The following is a 14,531-nucleotide window of genomic DNA, read 5'->3' on the forward strand; positions in this document are numbered from 1 at the left end:
GTACTGGGGAGCCAAAGATCAACCAGCACTTGAGAGTAGTGCAGGGCTTCCTTATAAAGGTCGTTTGCCACCAAATTTGAGCCAATGTGAACCTCTGCGGCCATGCAAGGTACTGGCAGGGTTGCCAGGTCTCCTAACACCTCTGCCAAGGACAGAGCCCTGACATCTGTCCCCTCTACCCTCTGGCACCCGCTGAACTGTGCCCACAGATGGGCAAGCAGAGCCAGAGAAGCATAGTAGGTACAGGGGAGGTTCACACAGATGGGGTGGCAGAGGCTGGCACCTGAAAGGAGAGCCCTGTGGCTTGCCCACAGCAGGAATAAAGAATAAAAACAATACTTGCTCGGCCCCCAGAACTACATGTCCCGGGCGTCGGGTGATGTAAAGTGACCATCCCTGCATGATGAGCCGACATTGACCTCACAGCACTGCCTCAGAGCAAAAAAGTCATAGGAAGGATCAGATTTATCATTCCTTGTCTGCAGATCTAAAGCTCATCAAAACCAGTTCAGAGACCAAACAAACCCAACAGAGAAAAGGGCCCCCGGACCTCAAAATTGTAGTAAACACTAAACAGTCCAAACAAAATGTCTTCCCATGGGGGGAGTAGTTCTTCAATGTCCAGCAACCCTCCTATTCCCCCCTCACATCCACATCCTATTATTGTGTGACCAATACCATCCAAATCATTCTTACTTTCATTTCCCAAAGTTATCCGTCTACAAGGAGACCTGTATAGATCACATGATGGCACCAATGAGGATGGAGGAGGACCGGAGTCACATGACTGAGAAGATACTAAACCTCACCCTGGAGATCATCTACCTGCTGACCGGAGAGGTGAGGAGGATTCTGGGAGGTCACATGACATCACTCTTATCTCTATTAATAATACACAGACCTGACCGGAGAGGTGAGGAGGATTCTGGGAGGTCACATGACATCACTCTTATCTCTATTAATAAAACACAGACCTGATCGGAGAGGTGAGGAGGATTCTGGGATTCTAACATGATATTCCTCTTGGTTCCTCAATACAGAGATTTCCTCTTCTGAAGTCAGGTGATCATATGACCATCACAGTGCCTCCATGTGACTCCCTAAACCCTGAGAGACACAACATGCAGAAGATTCTAGAAGTCACCAAGAAGATGATGGAGCTGCTGACAGGAGAGGTGAGCGGTGCCGGGAATTCTGGGACATTCTCCAATCACTGATCATTATCAGTATCATTAGGATCTGTACATTCTCTGCATTGTTACCATTGATGTCAGTTTTATTATATATTCAGAGTGGAAACCTGAGAGATCCTAAAGTTGAGGTTAAAGAAGAGATAAAAGAGGATGAGGATGAGGATGGGGGGATGGAGGAGTCAGAGCTTCTAAGAGCAACAAACAAGAGATCCCTGTGCTCAAATCCATACAGCTAGTGCATGCATTTATCCATCAGGTGAAGGCCCCTCTGCACACTGCTATATACCCTTTCAAGCAAACTATGCAACAAATAGGGATATTTGGTTCACACATATTGCAATACATGTTTATGCTAGCATTGTGTCCGCAGTAGCACTTGCGTTGGCAGGGCAGAGTAGGACTTTGGACCAGTGTGCAGAGGGTCCTTCAGAATTTCTAGAGTTAATGTGGTTACACCCCTTTAGCACCTGATGGATAAATGCATGCACTAGCTGTATGGATTTGAGCACAGGGATCTCTTGTTTGTTGTATTGTTGGGTCAGTAGCCAGACCTGAACCTTGTAGCTCTCCCCATTGTGTCTTTTCCCCTATGCTAGCATTGTGTCCGCAGTAGCACTTGCGTTGGCAGGGCAGAGTAGGACTGGCCATAGAGGGATTACTTTGACGCAGTTGGCAGCTTAAACATGTATTGCAATATGTGTGAACCAAATATCCCTATTTGTTGCATAGTTTGCTTGAAAGGGTATATACCAGTGTGCAGAGGGTCCTTCAGAATTTCTAGAGCTTCTAAGAGAACACAAAGATCTGTACGAGGACACCATGGTGCAGTCATCCAGCTACAGGAACCCACCAGAGAGATGTCCCCGTCCTCTGTATTCCCGGGATTCCACACAGGAATGTCACACCATCCCTCACCATCATCAGGTAGATGAGGAACAATCACTGATAGTATCATTAGGATCTGTACATTATCTGCATTGTTACCATTGATGGGATTTGTATTATGCATTTAGAGTGGAATCCTCGGGGATGATAATATTGATGTTAAAGAAGAGTATAAAGAGGAGGATGAGGAGTATGGAGTGATGGAGGAGTTTTCAGAAGGACACAAGGATATGATGGAGCCACCTAATACCAGGAACCCACCAGAGAGATGTCCCCGTCCTCTGTATTCCCGGGATTCCACACAGGAAGATCACACCATCCCTCACCATTACAAGGTTGGTGGGATGGAGCATCTAGAACATGGACTTGTGGAGATAATATTTGGATTTTTCATGTTAGCTTATATTTATATATTATGTGAAATTTCTAATTTTCTTGGTTTAGGGTGAAGATCTGATAGATATAAAAGTTGAGATTAAAGCAGAAGAAGAAGAGGCGTATGTTAGGGATGATCAGCAGTCTATGGAGGAGGATGGAATAACGGGGACATTTATAGAGGAGGACACTCCTACAGAGATCAGCACAGGTGGGTCATGAACACTAAATACACTATATACTCCATGTTGTACATTACATACTCCTGATCCCTGCACTATATACTCTATGTTGTACATTACATACTCCTGAGCCCTGCACTATATACTCTATGTTGTACATTACATACTCCTGACCCCTGCACTATATACTCTATGTTGTACATTACATACTCCTGACCCCTGCACTATATACTCCATGTTGTACATTACATACTCCTGACCCCTGCACTATATACTCTATGTTGTACATTACATACTCCTGACCCCTGCACTATATACTCTATGTTGTACATTACATACTCCTGAGCCCTGCACTATATACTCTATGTTGTACATTACATACTCCTGACCCCTGCACTATATACTCTATGTTGTACATTACATACTGCTGAACCCTGCACTATATACTCCATGTTGTACATTACATACTCCTGACCCCTGCACTATATACTCCATGTTGTACATTACATACTCCTGACCCCTGCACTATATACTCCATGTTGTACATTCCATAGTCCAGACTCCTGCTTTCCCCCTCCCCCCACTGCTATATATACACATAATATGGATTCTCTTTTGTTACACCTATTTCCTCCCAGCTGGACATTTTATATCGGATGATGTGATTGGAGCACAGACTTTTACATGGTGATAATAATGTGATAACATCCTCCAACTTTGGACCCTTAAACAGAAAGTGATAATGAGGGAGGAGTCAATACCCCAATGATGGTGGTCTTCAGGATCAGTCCAGTCTTCATCTTGGTTGTTCTCCCCCCTTCCTCACTCTCTGACCTTTGGTGGGGCTCAGCCCCGCTGTTCTTCATGACTAAATCATGGAGTAAATAAGGAAGTGCAGTACTTCTTGTGTTGGGAAGATGGCGATGAGTGATAGAGGGGGTGGGGACCCTCGTCCTATAATCCCCTCATCACTGTCCCTCCTATAAAAGACAGTTCTGGTTGTTTCCTCACTCTCTTACTAAGGTCCATGAATAAAGAAATGACCTGGTAGGAGATCAGAGGAGCCATTTCCTAGTTCTCTTGTGGGTGGAATTGTAAGCTCCTCAGAGACCAAGCTGCCTGATGTGGGTGGAGTCCTGGTTTGGGGGAACCAATCAGCTCCTGTCTAGTAATCCTCTTTGTCTTTGTATTTTAGTCCATGGCCGGGAGATGAGGAAAACCTCTGAGGATTGTCTCACTTTGTCTCCAGACTGGAAAGTAGAAGATGAGGACATCACACAGTATAGTCCAGGAGAAAACCCGGCTCCCTCCAATGTCCATCCGGCACCACCCAGTGTAGATGGACCATCGGATTCCTCGTATCCTGAGGAACCTCAGACTGTGCGGGACCGGGCTGGCCTTCCAACAGGGAAGAGCTTCTCCTGTACTGAGTGCGGGAAATGTTTCCAATCTAAATCTGATCTTAATGTGCATAAAAGATCTCACATGGGGGAAAAGCCATATTCCTGTCCTGAGTGTGGGAAATGTTTTTCACGGAAGTCCAATCTTCACACACATCAGAGATCTCACACGGGGGAAAAGTCATATTCCTGTCCAGAGTGTTGGAAATGTTTTTCAGTGAAGTCCAATCTTTACACACATCAAAGATCTCACACGGGCGAGAAGCCGTATTCCTGTCCTGAGTGCGGGAAATGTTTTTCAGAGAAGTCCAGTCTTCATAAACATCAGAGATCTCACACGGGGGAGAGGCCGTATTTTTGTCCTGAGTGCGGGAAATGTTTTGCACAGAAGTCCAGTCTTCGTAAACATCAGAGATCTCACACGGGGGAGAAGCCGTATTCCTGTCCTGAGTGTGGAAAATGTTTTTCAGATAAGTCCAATCTTCACAGACATGAGAGATTACACACGGGGAGAAGCCATTTTCCTGTCCTGAGTGAGGGAAATGTTCCTCACTGAAGTCCTGTCTTCCTGTACATCAGGGGTCCCACAAAACCCTGGAGGTATATTAGTGCCTTGAGTGCGGGAAATGTCTTCTAGATGAATGTTGCTGGACATCCCAGCTCTCGTGGGGAAGAAGCACACCCTGATATACACATCAGATATACTCCATGGCTGATCTTCATCATGGAAGAAACAGTTCATAAGGCGATCAGAGGCCCCCAAAGACATGGATGAAGTGTGGGACCGTGTTGACCATTGATTGCAGGAGAAGAATAAAAATGTAGTCCTGACCTAGAGCACTGGGCTGACTTTTGGGGTGCAGCCTACAGTGAAGGAAATGTGTATTTGCTCCCCTGCTGATGTTGAATGTTCGCCCCTCACACAGAAATGATCGGTCTAACAATGGAATGTTCGGTGTAACACTGAGAGACAGAATACAACAACAAATTCAGCAGAAATGCGTCTAACAAATGATGACGGATCTGCATGTTCATGAGGGAAAGAAGTATTTGATCCCCTATCATTCAGCAGGATTTCTGGCTCCCAGGTGTCTTTCATACAGGTAACAAGCTGAGATTAGAAGCAGTCTCTTAAAGGGAGTTCTGCTAATCTCATTGTGTTACCTGGATAAAAGACACCTGTCCTCAGGAGCAATCAAACCATCAGATTCCAAACTCTCCACCATGGCAAAGACCAAAGAGCTGTCCAAGGATGTCAGGGACAAGATTGTAGACCTACACAAGGCTGGACTGGGCTACCAAACTATGGCCAAGCAGCTTGGTGAGAAGGTGACAACAGTTGGTGCAATCATTCACAAATGGAAGAAACACAAAACAAGTGTCAGTCTCCCTAGGTCTGGTGCACCATGCAAGATCTCACCTCGTGGAGTGTCAGTGATCATGAGAACAGGGAGGAATCATCCCAGAACTACACGTGAGGATCTGGTCAATGATCTCCAGGCAGCTGGGACCACAGTCACCAAGAAAACAATTGGTAACACACTACGCCGACAAGGACTGAAATCCTGCAGTGCCCCCGCAAGGTCCCTCTGCTCAAGAAAGCACATGTCCAGGCCCGTCTGAAGTCTGCCACTGAACATCTGAATGATGCAGAGGAGGACTGGTGGGAAGTGTTGTGGTCAGAGGAGACCAAAATGCAGCTCTTTGGCATCAACTCAACTCGCCGTGTTTGGAGGAGGAGGAATGCTGCCTATGAGCCCAAGAACACCATCCCAACTGTGAAACATGGTGGTGGAAACATTCTGCTTTGGGGGTGTTTATCTGCTAAGGGGACAAGACAACTGCACCGCATCAAAGGGACGATGGACGGGGCAATGTACCATCAAATCTTGGGTGAGAACCTTCTTCCCTCATCCAAGGCATTGAAAATGGGTGGTGGATGGGTGTTCCAGCATGACATTGACCCAAAACACACGGCCAAGGCAACAAAGGAGCGGCTCAAGAAGAAGCACATTAAGGTCCTGGAGTGGCCTAGCCAGTCTCCACACCTTCATCCGATTGAAAATCTGTGGAGGGAGCTGAAAGTTTGAGTTGCCAAACGTCAGCCACCAAACCTTAATGACTTGGAGAGGATCTGCCAAGAGGAGTGGGCCAAAATCCCTCCTGAGATGTGTGCGAACCTGGGGGCCAACTCCAGGAAACATATGACCTGATTGCCAACAAGGGATTGGCCACCAAGTACTAAGTCATGTTTTGTGAAGGGGATCAAATCCTTCTTTCCCTCATGAATATGCAGATCAGTCATCATTTGTTAGACGTATTTTTGCTGAATTTGTTGTTGTATTCTGTCTCTCAGTGTTACAATAAACCGAACATTCCATTGTTAGACCGATCATTTCTGTGTGAGGGGCGAACATTCAGCATCAGCCGGGGAGCAAATACACATTTCCTTCACTGTATATGCTAGAGATGGTCTGCATATAAATGGAAGGGGGTCTGCTGTGCTGGGGGAGGGGTTTATGGGAAGGCTGGAGGAGTATATAAACTAGGATGGAGGGGGGAGGGAGAATTCAGTTTTAACGGGGTAGACAGATCAGACGGGGTCAGTACTTGTTGGTGTTACAAAAAACCAGTGGAATTGGTACCATTTGTATGAAAATAAAAAATGTTCAAAATCCATGTGAACAAGGTGTCAGTGAATGGACAAGGTGTCGGTGAATGAACAAGGCGTCGGTGAATGGACGAGGTGGCGGTGAATGGACAAGGTGGCGGTGATTGGACAAGGTGACAGTGATTGGACAAGGTGTCGGTGAATGAAGGAGGCGTCAGTGAATGAACAAGGTGTCAGTGAATGAAAGTGTTTGTTCCCCAATGCCAGAAGTGTGCCCAGCACAATAGGTGAGTTGGAAGGTTTGGTGCATGAAGAGAACTAGGATTGAATTGGTATTGCTGAATCTTGGCTTCATTCCTCACATGACTGGGCCATTCATATTCCTGGCTAGGTTCTCTTTCGGAGAGACGGGGGAAATAGGAAAGGGGGTGGAGTCTGTCTCTATGTGAGAAGTGATCTCAGAGCGAGTGTGAATGAGGACCTAGTTGATGGAGAGTGTGATGAGGCTGAAGTATTATGGGTGGAACTGCACATGGGGGGCGGTACTACAAAGGTCATCATTGGAGTTTGTTATAGGCCTCCCAGTGTTAATGAGGAGGTGGAGACTCAGCTCCTCCCACAGATGGCAAGGGCTGGGACAGTGATAATAATGGGGGATGGTAACGACCCAGAAAGTGACTGGAGGAATGGTACTGCGGGTGTAAACACAAAACAACCCCTCCTGCCCTCTATGGCCCAGAACAAGGGTGGATAGATGGACCCGGAACTTGAAGAAATTCCCCACCAAGGCATCAAAGGTTGTGCGGCTCTAAACAAGGCTGGGGAAGCCCCACCAATACTGGAAAGTGAAACAAAAAGCGCACCAACCTTGTGCATTACCTCAGTAAAATGTGATTTTATTGGATGTGAAAATATCCTCACAAACAGAGAAGTATAACAAGCGTGTAAAGTCCTTAGTGAGACTTGACCAATCAGAGACCAGCGCGAGTCTAAACACGAGGGAAGTTTCTCAGAGTCAGGCTGACGCGTTTCGAAGGGAGTCCCTTCTTCATCAGAGCTGACTTGGCAATGACAGCCCTCTTCTATATATACCCTGGGACAGAGGTTGGACCCTCCCACTTGGGTTGGGCAGTCCCAGGAAAGGAGGCGGGACAAAGGTGACATCACAACATGCTCACACAAGTAACAATACATTACACATCAAGAGGTATAGTAAGAGACATTAGAAACATTCACCGGCATTAAAGCTGTAAGAAACGCAGGGCAGTGTAATATATACATGAGGAGGTCATATAGTCTGTGTATATATATATATCCCCATATAATAAATAATGACATATTGGGAATGCTGCATTGGGGTTCATGGGGATAATATTGTTGGATCAGCACAATGTATAAAAAGTAAAAATGAATGAACTGAATACATAATTCCTTTGGATAAAAGCCTGCTGGTTCCTCAGTTGTTGACTTCTTTCCATGGAGATAAATGTGAACACAAAGTAGGTATACACATACATTTCAATGGCAGCCAGAATGTCCTTGCTTTGTGTGGGCTGTCAGTGGGGTCATTGGGCAGATCTTTGTCTTTAGATGTATGGAATATTTATGAGTAATGTTACTATACTGGCAGCAGAGGGAGGTCAAGTGCTGCCATTGCCAAATATGGCTTCTGGAGGTGAATTGGAATGCACACCAAAAGGTGCGTGGCTGTGGGGGCGCATGCGCAATGAGGCGGTGGCACGCTGGAGTACTCATGGAGATGGGCCTCCAATGGGCTATCGCACATGTGCAGTGAGGCGACGGCAGGCTGGAGTAGTCATGGAGATGGGCCTCCGACGGGCTATCGCACATGCGCAATGAGGCGGTGGCACGCTGGAGTAGTCATGGAGATGGGCCTCCGACGGGCTATCGCACATGCACAATGAGGCGGTGGCACGCTGGAGTACTCATGGAGATGGGCCTCCGATGGGCTATCGCACATGCAAGCCAAAGTCAGCTTATCATTTACCTAGTGGAATGCACTCCGGACATCCCGGAAGGACGGCTGTGAGATATGTTCCAGCCGTGGCTGTAAAGTTGGACATCTCCCTACAACTCGGGACAATTAGCCTGCATGTGACCTCGCTGTCTCCATCTACAGCATTAAGTCTGGGGTGCTCTTCCATAAATGTCTCCACCTGTTTTCCAAACCAAGAGATCCCCCCCTAAACCTTGGGGTGTTGGTGGGATTGACCTGAACCTTTACATAGTTAACAGGGTAGATCCGTGATGAATTTGCATCTTGCATCACGCCTGTCCCAGATTTGTGTTCTACTCCTAGAGCTCTGGGCCACACTCCTTAGAAACAGACTATTAAATTCTCACAGGTCATTCCCTTGGAGAATGTCAAAAGAAAGTCCTGCCATTACCCCAACAGAAGAAATTCCCTGTAGAATTCACCTCACAGGGATCAATGATGGTCAGGAAAGCGCCTGTATCACAGAAACCAACGACTTTTTGTACATCTATGCAGAGCTCCTGTAACTGCTGCTGCCTTATCTTGGGGTAAGTGGCTGGACTCCATAAACTCCTAGAAGGGCACCAGTTGTTGTTGGAAGCATCAATTCACTTTAAGATGGTGAAAGGCTCTTTCCTTCTGGCACCAGAGTTACACTGGGATCAGGGCAGGTGTTTTGATTCCGGGGAGGGTGAAGTTCCTTGGGCATCTAGCCTGGAGATGCCTGGGTTGTCCACATCCGTAGCATGGGTGGTCCAAGGGTGACCAGAGGGCTGGGGTTGGAGTGGCATTTCTTCAGAAGCTTGGTACATATCCACATAGTGCACCAGCTTGGGAGAGGTGGACCTGAGAGTCTTTTTCTAACAGGGCAGCTGGCCTGGCAGTGACCGGTTTGTCCGCAGCCAAAGCAGAGTCCCTCTGTAGAGATAATGTTAGTGGATCAAATTATCCTCCCAGCACTTCAAGTGTGTCCCTAAGCCAACCGCTTCCATACCCCAAAGTGATGTCCTGCTGGAAAGAGCTTTAATACCCATGTGGCCCTCAGATGAAAAGCCATCCCATGGATACTGTTGTAGTTTTGCTGATGAACTGGGACATGTACCTTGCAGAGGCATGTTGAGGCCTCTTGCTGGTACATGTTTGGAAGGGGCAGGGGTTGTAACAAAGGGCAGAAGTATTTTTTTGTGTGTGTTGTTGAAGCACAGACAGCATTGTGTCCTGTAGCTGGATAAAGCCAGATGTGCCAGCAGCAGGTTTGGATGCTTAAGGCTTGGCTGAACTCAAAGGACAATATAATAACCCTATGCTGGCAGAAAGGGTCAGACGTTTCTGAGTTTACTTCTGTGATGGACACACAGGACTGAGGGCTGCATGTCTTCCTAGAAAGAGGTTACCTGGTGCACAGAGTTGCTGAGACAGATAGCTTCCTGGACACTGGGACTCTGCTCTACTCTCTGATCTTCTGGCAACTTCTGTCTGTGTGGCCCAAATGCTGCGGCAGGACACACAGCCTTCTGAGGACCCATGATGTGCATATGAAGAACCTCTGCCCACCAGACCTCCTGTTCCCTGCCAAGCTGCCTGGACTTCTGTTGACTGGTGAGTCCCTGAACCTATGTTGTGTCTATTGCTGCTCATCCCTTATTGTGCCTGGACTCTGGACTAAGTGGCTGCTGGATCTGATTGCTGCAGTTTGCCAGTCTATACCCTTGATGTGCCATACCATGCTGCCCTGGTCTCTGCCCTGTGCTTGAAACACCCCACTTGTCTGTCCAGTTCCCTATACTGTGCTGACTTAGTCCCTTGTCTGTCCAGATCGCTGCCCTGTGCTGGACTCAACCACTTGTCTGCCCGGATCCCTGCCCTGTGCTGGACTCAACCACTTGTCTGCCCGGATCCCTGCCCTGTGCTGGACTCAACCACTTGTCTGCCCGGATCCCTGCTGTATCAGCTGGATTTGACCCTTGCTACATCCTACCCTGGTCCGCCTAGATCCCTGCCTAGTGTGCTGGACTTAACCACTGCTATGCTGTATTCACCCTGTGGGCTGGGTACATTCCCCTTGCCATACCGTCCAGTGGCCTGGTGTACTGGTTCTCCATTTTGCTTGGCCATCCTACATGGACTATCTATGTGGTATTACGCTGCTACCTGGTGGACTATTTTGTTGTGCTGTGTCTTGTTATCTGTACTGTGTCCTCACATTCCCCAATATACCCCGTATGTCAGGTTTTGTGTGATCTGCTCTGTGTGCTCTCTCTCTGCACTTCTAGTTTATCACTAGTGATGGGCTGAACACCCTCCGGTTCAGTTCATGGTAGAACATTCGAACAGACCAAAAGTTTGCAGCCAACATCGAACCTATGGGACTCGAACTTGGAAATTCAAAAATGCCCATTTTGAAGGATTATATGCTAGGTGTTAGCAATAAAAGTGGTATGGGGACTCGGGTGCTGCCCTGATGGACAAGAATCAGTGGAAAAAAATTCTAATAGTACAGTTTTTAAAGGGGCAGTCATTTCTCATTGCTTAAAGTAAAAAAAATATATATATATATTAATTTAAATATCATGCCTGGGGGTCCCTTAAACTACCTGCAAAGTTGCACATCTGTACAATGTATAGAACCTGCTGCAGCAGGACTGACACCGTAACCACTTGTTATTCTTGACAAGTCCAGGATTGGACCCGGCTCTAAAAATTCTAATTATATGTAATGCACCTCTCATACAGGTATAGAAAAATGTGGCCTTCAGTGTTGATGGTGCCTGAACACTGTGTCCCCTCACAGTTACTATTGCTGGGTGCAGTCATGGGCCCTGCAGTTAAAAACTGTTACAAATTATAGAAAAATTATCCAGGATTGATTCATGTTGATAAATGTCAGTTGGTCAGCGGAGTCTGTGGACAGACGCACTCTTATCCGTCACAAAACCTCCAGCAGCACTGAATGTCCATTCAGAAAGCACGCTGGATGCAGGACAGGCCAGTACCTCGATGGCATATTGAGCAAGTTCTGGCCAGTGATCCATCCTCAAGACCCAGTAACCCAGTGGATGCTCAGTTGGAAAGGCCTCCAAGTCTGTTCTTGCCCCTAGATAATCCTGCACCATATGATGCAGACCCTGCCGATGGGTGCTTAAACCTAACAGCCCCGGGTGCTGAGGACTAAAGAACTGTTTAATCGGTCAGCTGGCCGCCTTCTCCACCGCTCTTCCTTTGACAGAATGAACCCTCAGAAACACGTTGTCCAGGAAATGGTGACCTCCCAGTGTCTGGAAAGGTGTTCCACAATTTCAAGGCATCCTCAGGATGTTTCATCCTCTGCTCCCTCTGGGAAGACTGGATGAGCTCTGCACCTTGACCTTTGTAACGTGGATCAAGAAGGGTTGCCAACCAGTAAAGATCTCGCAGACACGTTGAGGAAATCTTGAAAATGAAAGATGTACACACAGTGCGCTGGTTATGCAGCAAAGTCAAGGCCTTGCGTGCTTTTCTGCAACACTGGAAGACAGTAGGGAGCCATTCTGAGCAGATATCATCTGAGGGATCATGTGAATCTGCTAAAGTTAAAGGCATCCTGAAAGACCTGAAACAGATGACGTTTGTGAAACTTTTCCATTTCCTATTCGATTTTTCTAGCAAGCTGAAACCTTTGTCAGAGGGTCTTCAGAACAAGGAACTTATGATCTGTCAGGTAAAAAACAAACTAGAACAAGCAGTTAAAACTCTTCAGAATCTTTCTGATGGGAAAGGAAAAAACAAACTTGAATTTCTTAGTAAGTTTACAGAAGATGGAAAACGACATGAGCTGCAGCTGACCAACCTTCAAGCTGGTGACAGAATTTTAGTCTATACACCAATCTGTATTGGGCAAAGCAGAAAGAGATTTCATTTTGAGGCTTTCCTCGTTCTCCTCAGATATTGTACAATCTGTCCATATATTGAACAGCGTGTCTTGGCCAGACAAAGCTCACATCCCCAACTTTGGATGGACTGAGTTGCACAGAATTGCAAAACATGTTTTTGATAATCAGTTTGAAGACAAAATTGAGCTGTTAGAAGCAGAGAGGGCTGACCTCAAACTCTCCATTCAAAATGGACTCTTTTAATGAGACTCTGAAAAGATTGAATCAGCAGAAAGATTCAGCAACATACTCCCTCTGTTCAACTTCTGTGCCGTACTTCCCCCAACAACCGCCTCATGTGAACGTGGCTATAGCTACCAAATCAGAATAAAGACGGTCTATCGTTCATCACTGACACGGGAGACTTTGGATGATCTTCTGATGATTGCTGTTAATGGACCACCACTAAAAGATTACAATCCACACACAGCCATTGGAGTGGTATTTTGTATCAGAAAGGGGACGTTACACAAGTCTTGGTCCTGCTGTACAATGAAAACCATAGCAAATCTTGATGTGAAACTGGCTTCCTACTGCTTTTTGGCATCCAAATAATTATTTTTTGGTGTTTTATTTTCTTAATTGAATAGAATTCAATCCGCACACAGCCATTGAAGTGGTATTTTGCATCAGAAAAAGGGTATTACACAAGTCTTGGTCCTGCTGTACAACACAAACCATGGCTGCTCTATGTTACAATGGTTACTATTGTTATGCCATGTTTTTTGGCATCTAAATAAGCACTTCTTTGTTTTTTCTTAATGCACTACTTCTCTAAGCTCTCTTTTAATAAGATGCTGGAGATAAAAAATGCAAAATGTTTACTATTGTTATTTATTTTATTTAATATTTTTTGGCCATCAAAAGAGGCACTTTTTTCTTTTTTCTTAATGCCGCACTTCTCTAAGGTCTCTGCTGGAGATAAAAAATACAACATGTTTACAGTAATTATTATTCCATGTTTTTTGGCATCAAAATAAGCACTTTTTCTTATGCTACACTTCTGTAAACTAAACTTACATCCTTTAAAAGAGACTTTACTGCAGTTACTAAAGATGCAGGAGATAAACAAAAGAAATACAAAATGTTCACTCCAGGTTTAAAGCTGTAAAACTTGATGTTTTGATTGCACCCGATTGCTATTAAGCTATTGCTGTGATGTTTAAATTGACATAATAAAGTTATAATTGCAGTTTTTTTATATTTTGGACTCTTTATTCTAAAGAAAAATGTAATTTCATAAGCTTTAAGGGGGTGTGGTTGGGGGCAGGGCTAGGGACAGGGTTGGGGGATGGGCTGGGGGTGGGGTTGGAGGTGGACCTGGGCAAGGTTAGGTTAGGCAACTGGTGGAGAGTAAGGTTTGTGCCTGGCTAGTAGGTCTAGACTCAAAATGGTTTATCCGGATGTATACAGTATATATATGACAAGGCAGACTACTTCATGTAACATTACATCTTCATCTCAGATTGTAAGCGGATTGGATTGGCCTGTGTATGGGATTCCAGATCAAGTCATGGCAAGGTACACGTTGAGCGTTGAATATCTGGGTGTAGAGAGATCACGGGGGGGATTTGTATATCTGTTGTCACATGTTGCTGAGTTACTGATTTCTTACACGACATTTCCAGACAGTTGGATGTAATTCATTAATATTTGGAAGTAATTGCTGGCTTGTATTTCTCCCCATTATTGTGGATTAGATCATTGTACTGTTATCTTGTATTGTTTATTATTTATCATCACCTATTAGATTTCATCCCCATTTTGTACTGATTTATATTATTAATAAATATATATTATATTTGCACATTATTGCGTTTTATTTTGTCTTCCAATTATCACAAATACAGAACTGGGATGTCGGTTACTTTGTGAGAATTAGTAGGGAATCTCCTTCATTCCAGATCCCGCCTGTTTCCATGAATTGTATACGGATTATTTCCTCACAGATAAAGTTCTGACAATTTGTACCGTTCTGGTG

General features: G+C 45.5%; 1 protein-coding gene across 1 annotated transcript in view; it reads left to right on the forward strand.

The window, feature by feature from the left end:
- The first annotated feature begins 738 nt into the window (after positions 1-738).
- LOC149443066 (uncharacterized) overlaps positions 739-14,531 on the forward strand; it is a 36,926-nt gene continuing 23,133 nt past the window's right edge. Inside the window, exons 1-2 of the mRNA XM_089655950.1 lie at positions 739-840; positions 1,041-1,175. Of these exons, the coding sequence (XP_089512076.1) occupies positions 745-840; positions 1,041-1,175 (231 nt within the window). The 5' untranslated portion in view covers positions 739-744. The remainder of the gene's footprint in view (positions 841-1,040; positions 1,176-14,531) is intronic.

This window comes from Staurois parvus, unplaced genomic scaffold (assembly GCF_062004578.1).
Source record: "Staurois parvus isolate SC_StPar_1 unplaced genomic scaffold, SC_StPar_1.0 ptg000878l, whole genome shotgun sequence".
NCBI lineage: Eukaryota > Metazoa > Chordata > Amphibia > Anura > Ranidae > Staurois > Staurois parvus.